The following is a 14,428-nucleotide window of genomic DNA, read 5'->3' on the forward strand; positions in this document are numbered from 1 at the left end:
TGATCGTGTTGACCTACAAGTTCGATGTTGTCACAGCTGAAAGAGATCGAGAATACACTCGAGCATTTGATATAAATTTGAACTTGATACCTATACGATTTCCTGAGAAGAGTCTTGACATCAAAAATTAATCATAATAACTGAAAAATCATCTAAAATGGAAAGTTGGGCGTCCAAAAACCTCTCACTTGGTATATGAAATGTAAAGGCAAATGGCTAGGCCTAGGCTGCCAAATTATTCTAAAGACTTATATGTGTGTCCTCTATGCGTTGCATCGTAGTTTTATTATTATGTTGTGTTATATTGCTGCCTTATATTATTTTGCTCGTTTGCGACTTATTATCATATATTATAGATACATTTAACATCTTGCCTGCGCATTATGTCCTGAAACTTTATACATTAGCACTAATGCTTTCGGTAATAGAAGATAAGTTTGTTATTGTTATTTCTGTATCACTAATGTATTTGTGTGTTGACATTTTTATATATTATATCTAAGTATATTTATGTTGGGAACTAGTCTAGTTCGCATCTATGCAAGAGTATGTCTGGGTAGGTAGGGCTACCGCCGCTTTCTATATTTCTATCAACGCAGCAGACACGTAATATTAAGTACTTACTATATAATAGTGTCCCAGTTTGAAGGACATAATCGCCTTATCATTAATATCGTGACGTAATAAGCGCAGTGACCTTGCAGTGCTAGAAAGATCTGGGTGGTGATACTAAATACTGTTAATGGACTGGCACACCGCTTACCATCAAATATGCGACAAGAACCTAGTGATTGTCTCATGAAATATCATTTCCAATTAAATTAGATTCGGTCGGCAGTATTGAGGTTCTCAGATTTCTTATGCATTGTTCTCTGTTATGGAAAAGTAAGTATTTATGCTGTAATCACATCACTTATTTATTTATCTAATAACCTTATCGTATTCAATAAGTACCTATCTTTAATAGATATACCTTTAACCTGTACTTTCAACTATGTAGTTATGAGGATAAAAAATCTTAACCGTAAAGGTAAAGTATAAAAAATGTTTAGATAGTTTTATGAATAAATGTGTAGAACCGAGACCGACTTAGGATAATATCTTTAACCGCGGTCATAAACGGAATATCAGTCCAAAGGAAATAGGGGCTCTAGCCGCGGACGCACGCACGGAAATGAAGTAGTCCACAGACACTTCCTTCTCTTGCAGGCAGCCGTAAGTTTAACCTTACTTTATTACCGGAGTGTCTGTGGCCACTTTACATGTTCTGCACACAATAAGTACTTAGATACTTACACATTATTCCATCGTACAATTTCAGTATTACATCTACTAAAAAAATAATAAATATATACCTACTTTCTGCATATATGTAGTGGTCCAATATTTTTCCTATTTCACGATCAGAGGGTTCGGTTCTAGTTCAGTTTATATCCGACGGCGCCGATCGCACGGTTCATTTGGTTCCAATTCAATTCTCCACTCGGTTCGTTGCAGCATCGAATGAGCCATCGTAGAGATTGTCTCCTCGCCCGCGATACCGCTCACTAAGCTCGTCCACATATCACGTATACCTACTTACTTCTACTATACTTATGTACCTACCGAAGTACCTAAGGTGCTTTTCACACATCACGCATTGCCGCGTAAGAACTTAAAGCGACTCTAAGTAACCATGTAACTACTAATAATAAAGTCTCTTCAAATTTTCAGCGCGCATACAATACAACTACTTTATCAAAGCAGTTAATAATGAAAAGTAATTGTGTTGATTACATTATAATTAATTATGGACAAAATGTGACCAAAACAATGTTTAACAAATGTATCAGTAAAAAACACATCTGATGTCGTCAAAATATTTACAAAAGTAAAAAAGTTGCATTTACTATAAATAATAATGTTTAATATATGCAAAAAAAATCATACATATTCATACGTACATAACTCAATGATAGAGGACTGGGAAGATGACGTGTTCCATCTTTATACCCTCGGCGTTTTACCCAGCAAATGGAAAGCTTTTAGCTTGTAAACGAATTTCTATACTATTTGGAGTGAGGCGGTGAGTCGAGACGCATCACGCGACGGAAGATTTGAAAAGTGTCTTTCAGGTAAAACCTACTTTAATGCTTACCTACTTACAACATTCAGCAACGAGTCGGTAGATTTGCAAATATTTGGAATGTTATAAAACTACTTAAATAGCACAAAGGAGAAAATGGAAATGTAAACACGTTAAATAAATTTCTTTCCAGGTACCGAACATAGTTTATAGATATAGGGTCTCAAGTAATTAACTAAATGTTTAATGCGTATTACTTATTATCTTAATTTAGCTTCGACCAGAACGAAAACGTCTAGAATCGTCTTAGTTGTTTAAATCGCGTAATAATGGTTTTCAATGCCTTCAAGTCGTAGCAACGCCATGTAAGAACCTTACATGATTTACGTCACGATTTATTTTTGAGAATGAAGGCTAGACTAGGAATCTAGGTAACTTTTCTCTAATACCGAGGAAACTCGATAATCTTAGACTCTATCTTACTAACGGTCTTCATAAGTTAAAAGTAAGACAATATCCGTGTGCGCTACTATCTCAAAATGTTTGGCAACAAGCACCAATTTCTTGCTGTTATATCCAATGATCAGGTTCGTATATCTATACCTACAAAACATGGGTGACAATTTCTATACAGAGGAATGTATAAAATGCCTCAGTCTAGAAAAGTACTTACATGTAAATAAAAAAAAATGCCTATAGTAAAAAACTGTGAGTAATACGTAAAAAACAGATAGATTATAATTATAATGACAAGTATGTACCTATTTATTTATTTTCTTTTTTATTCGCTAAGAGAACTAATATTTTTTCAAGGACATCATTTTTACCAACATTTCTTTGTTTTTAACAATAAAATCGTTAGCGGGCAAGCGATAGGCGCCAAATTCAAGAATGCCTGTCATAGACTAATGCCAGCCGCATATAACCTTAAAAGGCGCGTTAAATGCGGCAAATCCTTGTCTTAGGGTAACCCTATACAAGACATACGACAAGGTCTAAAATAGTCCGAGAACCTTCCTCTAGCTGGCACTGCCAGCCAGCCTTTTGCACTCAGTGTTGTACGTATGTCGATCAACTGTGAATATTCTGGTATTGTGGTCTATTTTGTGAGTAGCTATTGTTCATGATAACTTCTAGAAGAATGCGAGTTGTAATTCTAATACTTAGGTATTGAAGTTACTCCATCCCTCAATACCAGAAAGTATTTTTTAACCCTAGCCTAATTTCAAAACTTAATGGCGTTAAATAAAACGTCTGAATACATGTAAAAATGTTTATTATAAAAAAGTATTTACTTCATATTTTGGTAGGTACCAGTATAGTCACATATTTTGAAAAATATTCACATTGTTTAACAGCAGGCACTTATTTTACGGGCACGTGACAGTGGCGAAGGGCAGATGCATATTACTTACGATTCTACTCGGCTACGTTTCTGTGCATAGTTCTCAAATAGTTAAAATTAATTTAACACTATATTAATCTATATTACTAGATAAATCTTTAGTTTATTTGAAAACAATGATTGGTTGAACGACTACCTAGATTCTGGAAATAGACACTAATAAACTGCATACTACCCGATTCCTGAATGCTATAAATGAATTGCCAAAGGAGATTGCAACCTAACAAAAACTTCTAAATTCTGGACTCATCTCTTGGCTGTCATAAAATCATTTTCAATACTAAATTACAAGGAATGCTGTTTCAGTAAGAATTTTAGTTACTATTCTCGTCCATGGTCCGTCAATGGCAGTCCCGCTGTTCGCCGTCAGTTGATGTATTGTCCTACTTTTAGGACTCTGAAAATTTTACAGTATCCACCAGTGGTCCGGGACCCATAGTTTTGGAAATGCTACTATAGCCTCTTTTTACCCCTGCACTGGTTGCGAAGCGAGCAAAACAAATAGCAAAAATTAGTAAATTATAAATGTGAACGTTTGCGAAGTTTGACGTTGCAAAGTTTAGAAACTTTAGTTAGTTTTAGTTTAGAAAGTTTGTTTTTTAAAAGTAAATGTGTTCCTTTGTACCGGTTTTAATGAATTTTGGCACATTAATATACCTTCTGAATTGCCGCTTAGACTATGTTTTAACATTTATCCCGAAAAAGGAGCCCGTGGGTATTTATTCCAGCAAGGGTTATCATGCGAGCGACACCGTGAGACAAAAGTACAAGTTATTGGACGATGTATTACTATGTGAAATTTCCACCCTTAGCCACTGGCACGTAGCATTATTATCAATAAATCAGGCCTTCCAACCATGGGAAATTCCATAGATCTCTATTATAATATAAAGTAGGTCCAGAACCTAATATTTATATATTAGTATTTTAGTTAGCATTCCGCTGCCGATGGCAAACCAAAATAACATTAAATATGTCAATAAAGCAACCATACAGCGAATATTAACCCTTTAATGTTATTTTGTAAAATTTTAAAAACATACCTTAATAATATTAAATTACAACTAAATTAACAATTCATCTAATATACTAATACTACACACATTGCCTTTGTCTACGAATATACGATATTCTATTAAAATCTTTACATATAATAAAATTGGAACAGGCCGGTGACTGTACATTGTAGATATCGAAGAAAAACTAAAAGGGGGATCTTTTTAGAGCAACAGAAGCCAAAACAGTTTTTAGAATTTTTGTCTGTCTGTATGTTTGTACATGCCTCACTAAAAATCTATCGCACGGAATTAAAAGCACTTTTTATTGACAAATTGATAGAGATCTACCTTAAAATTTAGGCTCTATTTTATCCCGAGAAAATATAAAGCGGGACTTTTTTCCGAAAAACTTTTTTACACGGGCGGAGCCACGGGCAAAAGCTAGTTATAAAATAATTACAATATTTTATCCATACATTACCCATGATAAAGACACTAATCTCAACGCCGACGAGGAACCGACGTGCTCTTGACTATTTTTCCGCTCAAGAAACGTAAAATAGACGTAGATCTCGTGTGAATAAAAGGTACATAATATTATATAACCAATTGATTGTTGACTGTTCACACTGCCGGCGAGAACTCCCTCTCTACTAGTTTGTCGTAGCGTCAAGTTTTCAAAGATATTACTCGTTGAATGCTCCTCACTTCGCGGTCGGAACACTCGCCGAATGACTCCCAGCAGTCATTCTCCACTACAGTTCGAGTTATCGCCCGTCGCTCTTGTACACTTGCTGTAGCCCAGTGACAAAACTATCGGAAAATATACACTCGCAACTCGATGGTCGTCAACTCGTTTCTAGTTCTACTCGCTGTTCGTTCATCGTGCAAAATTATAAAAATAAAACTATAGTCTCACATAATCCATATGAAAAAAAACTTTTAAGTATGTATCAGCCCCGGGTTCTTGAATTTTTTTGGGGCGAGGCAAAATCTTAAACGTGCGGCCCCCACCCACCTATATTTTTACCTTTCTCATCATATTTTCGCGCCCCGCAGAAAATAATTATTTATGTCTTTAATGTACTGGACGTCTCAGTAGTCAAAGTTATGTTAATGATGAGTTGCATATTAGTCTGCCAAGTTTGAATTCTTCACCGGGGACATAAGCCCCAGTTTGACCCCCCCTTTGATGTGGGTTCGGAAAGTATTCATATTAAATGTGTTTATTTTACTCGTAAGTTAAAATTAAAACATAATTATGTGCACACTAAAAGACATTGAAAAGCAAAGAGCTTCAACACTGTGTAAATACCAAAGGTAAAAATATAAAATAATATTTAAAACTTTTATGTCTAAATGCAAACTTTTTAAATAACTAATAAAATTATAGTTATATATAATGCCGGGTGTGTGTCTATTTACTAACCCACATTCACTTAAAAAAATTAAAACTAAATGCATTGCTTCTGAAATGACTCACTAAACATTAACAATTAACACTAATGTTATTTAAATGTCTACCACTTTATATAAGAGATAAGTACTATGTATCAGCAAGAATTGAGCACCTATTTACATTTATTTATTTCAACTGTGTAAATGTTGTAAAATATATATTTTCAATTTCAAATAGTTATGAACACAAACAGTGCGGCTACAACTTGCTGTCACAAGTGCACAGAGCATAATCTGAACAATGATTCCATAAACCAATCATTTCACATTATGATTCAGACCATAGACATAGAGCATTAACACTGCCTTTATTTATATATTTACTTATTTAAAATTATGGTGTAAAGTTAACATTGATGGAACCGGAAACAATATAACAGTACTGAGTTCGTAATAAAGATGCATTTCTACAATTATTAAACACTAATAGACAACATATAAAACGTATGGGAATAACTATACTAACGATACACTATTAAAATAAAACTATTTTACGGATTTTATCGCGGTTTTTATATTATAATTTTCTTCCGACGTTTCGAAGACTGCAGCCTTCATGGTCAAGGCGCGAACTGCGACGTCGGTCAACCGCAAAGTCAAAGTTACAATACCTACCTACATTTTAAAATTATACAACCTTTTCAATATTTTAGCTGTTTGTGGTCTGATGCACTATCGCTAGGATATGTCATTTTCATACATTACGTTAACGTTAACAAATGTAGAAAAGCATCTTAGTAACGGGTCTTGAAATGGCTTGAAATAAACACTTAGACAAACACATTTGTATGAAAGTGTCCATATGGTCAGATTCATCTACATCATACTTGTTTGTAGTCCAAGTGGAGTAGCACCATTTTAAATACATAAACAGTAGGCTATTCACATATTATTATGCATTATAATATAAGAACATATTATATTAATACCGCACTTAGCTTTGGAATTATAATGTTTCGTATTGTTTTATCTGTGATTTTATGTGACACAAAATGTACGTTTAAAATAACGTGCGTCGGACATATCACTACACAGCAATCTGGCGCTAATTATTGTAAAATATAAACACGATTTTGACATAACAAACTAGAACCACAACTCATTAAATTAACCTATATAATTTCAACATTAATGTTTTTAATAATAATAAGTGATCATTTTGGAACTATAGTAACAAGATTAAATGACATTATAAAACACGTTGGTTGACATTCGTCACCGATTGGCGCGACATCTCCTGGCGTAGTCGGGCGCGACTTGGTGCAGCCACTGCGGCTGTATGGCGGACACGGTGAGCATGTAGGTGCGCGCCGTGTGCAGCAGCTCCGTGTACAGCACGGCCGCCGGCGCCGGCCGCGCCGCGTGCAGCGCGCCGCCCGGGTGCAGCGCCGCCGCCGCGCCGCCCGCCGTCACGTACCGCCCCGCCCGCCGCCCGCCCCGCCGCCCGCACCGCCGCCCGCGCTCCGCAGCCACGCGCAGTTCGTGAACAGACCGCTCAGCAGGCACTTTAGTAACTGAAATATACCAACGTTACTCAAAAGTACTAAAACCAGTAACAGAAGCTTTTTATTGTCAATATGCCGCACTAGATTTAAAAAATCTAAAATCATTTTACGAAAGTTATTTTCGTTTTGGTTACATAAAAATTACCAATCCTTTGCTTTACGTAATAAAAACAAAGAAAATGAGGCGCAAGGAATTACGTTTCTTTTTTACAAAAACAAACCTGATCTGTAGCTGCTCCGCAACTAGACGACGCCATGTTTAACCCTTGACAGATAGACAGTAGTTGTTTCCGCACTTCAATCGCATACGATAAATTCTTATGATTCAAATAATTTTCTTTACACCATTGCTGAAATTGAATTATTTATATTTAAATCATCACGTTTGCCTACATTTAACTACACAGAGGTCTTAAATACTCTTACATACCTTCTTTAAAGAGGCTTTACAGTAAGCATTAAACACATTCAGTAGTGTTATATGATCCCCTAGGGGTGACACAAACTTCTGTTTCACTTTGTACGCCTCTTCTCTTTTATGTATTGGGGAATGGAAGATGTTTTCGCTTGATAATACAGCAACCAAACTTAAAGCCTATAAAAATATCAAACATTTATTTAATTAGTAAATAAAGTCTTTTTTATTATTAAATAACTTTGCACCGCTTACCTCTTCCAAGCAATTATATTCCGTAGCGGTTAAAAGCACTTTGGCGTATTTAGGGTCTATAGGAAACGCCGACATTTTACGTCCCAATACTGTCAATTTTGGTGTACCCTCATTGTCAATGGCACCTAAAATTAACATTATTATTTTATTTTTTTCAAGGAAAATATTTTTAAGATGTGCTTAACCACCAACCTTATTTCTATATAATATCCTCAGGGGATTTACTTCTAAAACTTGCTACGCGATATTTAATTATATTTTTTATTTTATTATTTTGTCCAGAAAAACGTACACAGTATGTAATTTAATATTTATTATTTAGGATTAATGCACAATAAAAAAACTTACAACTTTACGTAAATTCTATGCTCTTCAAGCAGGAAACACGTGACACAGATATTACTTTTCAAATCATAAATAGATTTAACCAAAGTTGGTGATGAAAATAAAGAAAATAACAAACAAATTGTAGGCAACTTTCCTACACTGAACATAATTATATATAAAATATCTATCTACATAAAAAGTATATTTTTACATTATATATATTTATTTACACTTACAGTAACTATTCACAACAATCATAATATTATATTTATTACTTAGATATATACAAGCACATTACTTCAATGCGTAACCATTTGTCGATGTCGATATCAACATCAACCATCGAGCAGTGTCACACCTTCTGCGTATAGGTATATCCTTACGCACAAGGAGTCAGCGGTGTGAGGTGCGGTGCGGTGCGCACACGTTGCAGCGCCACGTCACATCGCCGGCTGACCAGCCAGTCGAGACCTGTAATAGACGCGGAACGCACGCTGCTCGCTCCCGCTACCGCTGCCGCTTACGCTACGCGGAATGTTATATTTGTATGCTAGTTCCTCTTAATTCTTCCTTTCTGTGTTGTAATGTTGAACTGTCCATTGTTACTTCACTGTAGACTATTTTGTGCTTGTGCTTCTGTTTAATGGTGCCTTCTGTTTTGTGTGTTGGATATAACTGTATAACTGTATGGAGTGTTTTTCTTTTAGACCCACATAAAAATAAGGTCTGCATTAATTGTCACCCAGTCATTGGGGATCATAGCAAAACTCTTATAAAATGATACACATTAACATACATTACCTAATTCCTTCAGTAGAGTTAATGAAGCACTAATGGAATCCCTTGGAGGACTATCCATCAAAGGAAAGTTGGTGGGCTCAATTCCAGCAGCCACCAGCATTAGTAGTGTTGGGGCCAGCGGACACCTGGAAATACAATTATAGCATTTGCATAACAAAACTTGGTTACTTGTATTACATAACATTTGTTTAATTTAAAATATATTTATTTATTGTCATAAGGTAAAACAAAGTTTTAAAACACATGACATTTGGAATAATTTTAATTGTTTTGTGCTATTAGTGAGCAGAAAAGCAAAATCTTAAAAAGAAGTATCCTTACTTATTTTACCTTCATGGTTATATAGTTGTTAGAATTTGGTTCACTAGTAATAGTAATATTATTCAAAGAAAGTGATACACTCACCTAACAATTTCTGGCGAGGGGTGGTGCGGTCGGCGCTTGAAGTCATCGGCGGTGTAGAGGCGGTAGGCGGCGCCCGGCGCGGTGCGGCCCGCCCGTCCTGCGCGCTGCCATCCCGCCGCCTGCGCGCATGCGCGCACGCTCAGCCGCTCCGCGCCCGTGCTCGTGCACCACGTCCTGACACAGCGCGGACACGTACACTTCACCGCCACTCACATTCAACCGAATCAATCAATTCATTCGACTATAAACGTGAATTTTAATTAAACGGAAATAAGGATTTTTTCAGACTATATTTTTTGTTCATAAAATTAACTGCGGCGCCGAAAAAAAAACAACCTTCACATGAGCCACAGTAAATCTGTTAACCACCCTTATTACTTTACAAATAGATTTTTGATAATATTCTCTTTTTTTATAAGGTTTTGCATCTTAAAATAGGCTAATACCAATTTATTTTACCTTTCTTTCACAACTCCAGTATCGATGACACATTTTATATGAGGTATTGTGACGGATGCCTCGGCGATATTTGTTGAGAGAATTATCTTTCTGACTCCCGGAGGTGTCTCTTTCCAAACTTGAAGCTGTTGAGCTGGCGGAAGACCTGCATACAATGGACAAACCCTGATTGGAGGTCCAGCTGCTTCCTGGAATTATGTTTCTAGCATAAAAGCAAATAAATACAATGAAATTTTCAGATAAAATATAAATATTACATTTTATGTAAACACTTGATATTATATTCTGAATCAACAAAAGAAAAGATTAGTCATGTTATATTTTTACTAATTTGGCAATAAATACTTATTTATATAAGTAACATTATTATACATCAGCTCAATCCTAAAGAGTTAAAAGGGACAAACAAATATTATTTTAAAATTTATATCATAAAAAAATTTTGCAATGTGATTTTTCTATCATTTTTTTTATATAAAATGTTTAATTTTTACTTTCGACGCTTCGACCACTACCGTCGTCATGGTCACGATGGAATCATGAAGGCCATAATCATAAAAATCGTTTTTCTTTCATATTATTTTAACACTTACTTTTGCAATTTGCTTGATATTATACATCACTGTCTCAATTTCCTCTTGACCAGTTAAGAAGACAAGGAATCCATGACTGTAAGTAATACCAGGAATTAAGCTTTAAATAAACATGTTTGCACAAATTATTTCACTAGTCAAGTCAAGTGCGAGTCTATACTTTTTTAAATTAATTAATAAGAAATATAACTTACTCAGCCGGAGTTGTTGCATGCAACTGAAATATTGTGCAGATAGCTGCGTACTGATAATCTTCCTGCTTTAACTTTGAATGATATATGGTGACAGGGTGCGTTCTACCCTCTAAATATATTACCGGACAATTGTCAAAGTATTTCCTAAATGCATCTACATCCATAGTGGCAGACATTATTATTACCTAAAAGTAATGATAAAAAAAATATGTCATATAATATTTCATTTATAGAAGTCCCATGTGATACAGGCTTGTAACATTTAGGCCGTAAATCATGTAATCCTAATAATTTTTTCATATAACAAAGATTATTATAATATCACAATTTATAATTTCTATAAGCTGGGGGCCTCTAATATATTTGTCTAGATATGAACCAATTCTATAAGACATGTTTTAACTACTAGTAAAACAATAAACAAGCACTAGTGATCCGATTGGTTATTATAATGAAGGCAAGACAAATTTGAGCATTTTCCTGTAACTTAAGTCTTACTTGTTTGCACATAATCATGTAATATCTAAATTCCATTCTCCTTTTCCAGTCAGTCATAAAAATATATATATTATAAAAAAAATACATTAATTACCTTTAAAGGGTTAAGATTTTTTTCATTTCTTTCTTTCTGTGCTAATTTAACAATACCAAATAACACATCAGTGCTGATGGTACGCTCATGGGCTTCATCCAATATTATAATGGAGTACTTCTTCAGTAATGGATCTAACATAGCCTCTCTAAGAAGCAAACCATCTGTCAAATACTTCACTTTTGTTCTTGGACTAGTAACATCTTCAAATCTCACTGAATATCTTAAATAAAATAAGTAATTGGTTATTTTGCCTACATTAAGATTGTTTAAATACATTAAGTAACGAAATTTGGTAGTGTAAAATCTATATCATTTGTAATAAGGCCATAATATGGCTGAGTTATAAAAAGAAAGAAAGGTATCTTGAGAAACAAGTTACCCAACAATACTGCCAAGTTCCGTTTTCATTTCAGCTGCAACTCTTATAGCTATGGTGATAGCCGCAACTCTTCTTGGCTGGGTAACAGCTATAACACCAGTGCCTTCCAGCCGTTGTTCATGGATAATTTGAGGTACTTGTGTTGTTTTACCACTTCCAGTCTCACCAATTAAAATCATTGTTTGATTATTTTTTATCTCTTCCAATAATCTGAAAATTATATTGAAAATTTTAGCCATTTTAACAAAGCAATACAATCTTAATTTTGGTTAATTTGTTACTTTGAAGTAAAGTAAGTTATAGAATGTAGTACACTTCACAACACTCCTTTATAGTAGGTAATTTTTTTTTAGTAAAATCCAAAAAGACCCCCTGGAAAGATAACAAAATTTCCAATGTAGAAAGGTGGTTTTGCTGTATCATATATATATATATTTTATGTAATACATTTTCGATTATGATTTAACAACTGATGACCTGACTTTTAGAAATCATGTTGTTAATAATAAGCCACCTACAGTAACAAAATGTGTTGTTAATGTTCAAGAAACACTTCTAGCACCAGTAATATCTTTTAGTACACAACCTATCATAATACAGATTGATAAGAAGGCCAAAAGTTTTACATACTCTTAAAGATATAAAATTTACTCAAAAAAAATTAAAAAGAGAACTATTAAATATTAAAACTAAATAGAATAACCTTACCTCCCCCTCACCATATACACTGGGAGTTGCTTTCTTATTTTTTGTATGTCTTCTGTGACTTCTTGCAAATTGCTTTTATTTTTATTATGATCCTCAGCATTTGCTGCAATGTTTGGGTTAGATTTAACAATAATACCATTGCCCAGCTTTATTTTCTTAACATTCAAATTTATTATGTTATTTTTTCGTTTAAAATTGTTTTTGAGTTCATGCGGTCCACTTATTGAAGTATATTTTGAATCCATTTTTATAATTTGTAGTAGATCTTGAAATTCAATAACGAAAACAGTTTTACCACGCACTTCGCAGTCTAAATCAAGATTCAATACCACCACATTCCAGAACACAGGCGGCAACACAGTTGACAGTAATTGACAATTGTTTACTTTTTTAATTTTCCCTTTTTATTGGGAAGGCAAACGGTTCTAGTCCATACGGCCAATTGACATTTGAGTTTTGACAATGACAGCTAGGGGCCGGGCATGACATCCGGAAACGTATTCCAATTGGTGATATAATTGTGTACATACATGGCTGATACCCAAAATTTAATTTTATAGGATTAATAAACCAGAATAAGAATTCTCTACATATATACATATAAAATAAACACATTCAATATTTGCGGCAGTACTATATTCAGAGCTTGCTATGTCTGCTTTCCGTTCCTAAAAGTTATTAATAACATTACTAATAACAGCATTTACATCATAAAATAAAAGATGATCCATGTATATAAATGCAATTTTATATACATTGGGCACATACCAACCGGAATAAAATGAATGAATGATTCCCTTTCAGCCAATTTCGACCATGACGCCCATCACAGCGGAGATCAGGTGCGCAGGTGATATTATAATGTACAAGTGTATGCGCAATTCACAGATGCACTCTCTCTTCCTTCACTCTTGTAATCAAAGAGAATACAAATACTACGTAAGACTTGTAATCCGATGAGACGGCAAACCGACATGACTGAAGGGATAACAGGCGTACGACTAATGGCTTTACGTGCTTTCCGAAGCACGGAGGTATTACACTTGAATTTCAGTTGAGACTGAGTATTTTCTTTAAAATAAAAAACCATGTCTGTGTGGTTCGACTCAGGATCCGAACCCAGGACCTTAGCGCGGTAGTCGCATTCGTACCACATACGCATTACAACTACGCCGTCAATGCAGTCGGAGAAAACGTTTGCTGCCGCGACCGTTAATGGCAAGTATAGTAATGCTATTTGGTTGACGGTAAAATGATAAAATGCAGCAAGCTGCTTCACCACCGCCTCTCGCCGCACACCTACCCAGGGCGCGCTGCAGCCCTCGCAGACAGATAGGGGTAGGTTATAATAGTTCAGTAAAAAAAATCAAGCAAGGCTCCTAACGACGAATATGAATCGACAGCTGCAACGTAAAAATCCACTCACAATAACATTATTATTTTTCGTATGGTAATATTACGTCCATTGAGATTATGAATTCAGAATGATATTCCGAATGTATAAGCTCGACCTTATTTTGAGCCTCTGCTTCAAAAATATGTTACTATGAATTTTTTTTCCTTCCGGTATGATCAAAGAGAATTATAATATAGGTATGATTCTGGGAAGTCTGGAAAATTCATATCCGAATTAGGTAATGACAGAACTAGGCAGTATGGTCGTAAGACTATAGCCTGCCCTCTAAGGGCGACGAAAAAAAAATTAGGTAATGACTAGAGTTGGGTAGGACATGACATAAAAAAGAGTTTGTAAGAGTAGCCTCTTTTTAGCATTGAGCCGGTACAACGTCCTACTTCAAATGAGGCGAGGCGTAGTGAGGCTCGGCGTTTCAATGCGTATCTTACAGTATTTTGTAATGTTAACCC

The 14,428-nt window shown here is 35.0% G+C and overlaps 1 protein-coding gene across 1 annotated transcript; it reads right to left on the reverse strand.

Annotated features, from left to right (window-relative positions):
* Positions 1–3,324: 3,324 nt before the first annotated feature.
* LOC115440991 (ATP-dependent RNA helicase DHX33) lies at positions 3,325–12,949 on the reverse strand. Its single transcript, XM_037441868.1, is given in 13 exon segments — positions 3,325–7,345; positions 7,348–7,440; positions 7,653–7,781; positions 7,862–8,026; positions 8,102–8,226; positions 9,230–9,354; positions 9,635–9,808; positions 10,094–10,281; positions 10,687–10,762; positions 10,881–11,065; positions 11,473–11,695; positions 11,855–12,064; positions 12,563–12,949. Coding segments are annotated over 13 exon segments (2,142 nt in total). The 5' UTR covers positions 12,808–12,949; the 3' UTR covers positions 3,325–7,141.
* Between the last annotated feature and the right edge of the window lie 1,479 nt (positions 12,950–14,428).

The sequence above is a fragment of the Manduca sexta genome, chromosome 23 (assembly GCF_014839805.1).
Source record: "Manduca sexta isolate Smith_Timp_Sample1 chromosome 23, JHU_Msex_v1.0, whole genome shotgun sequence".
Lineage (NCBI taxonomy): Eukaryota > Metazoa > Arthropoda > Insecta > Lepidoptera > Sphingidae > Manduca > Manduca sexta.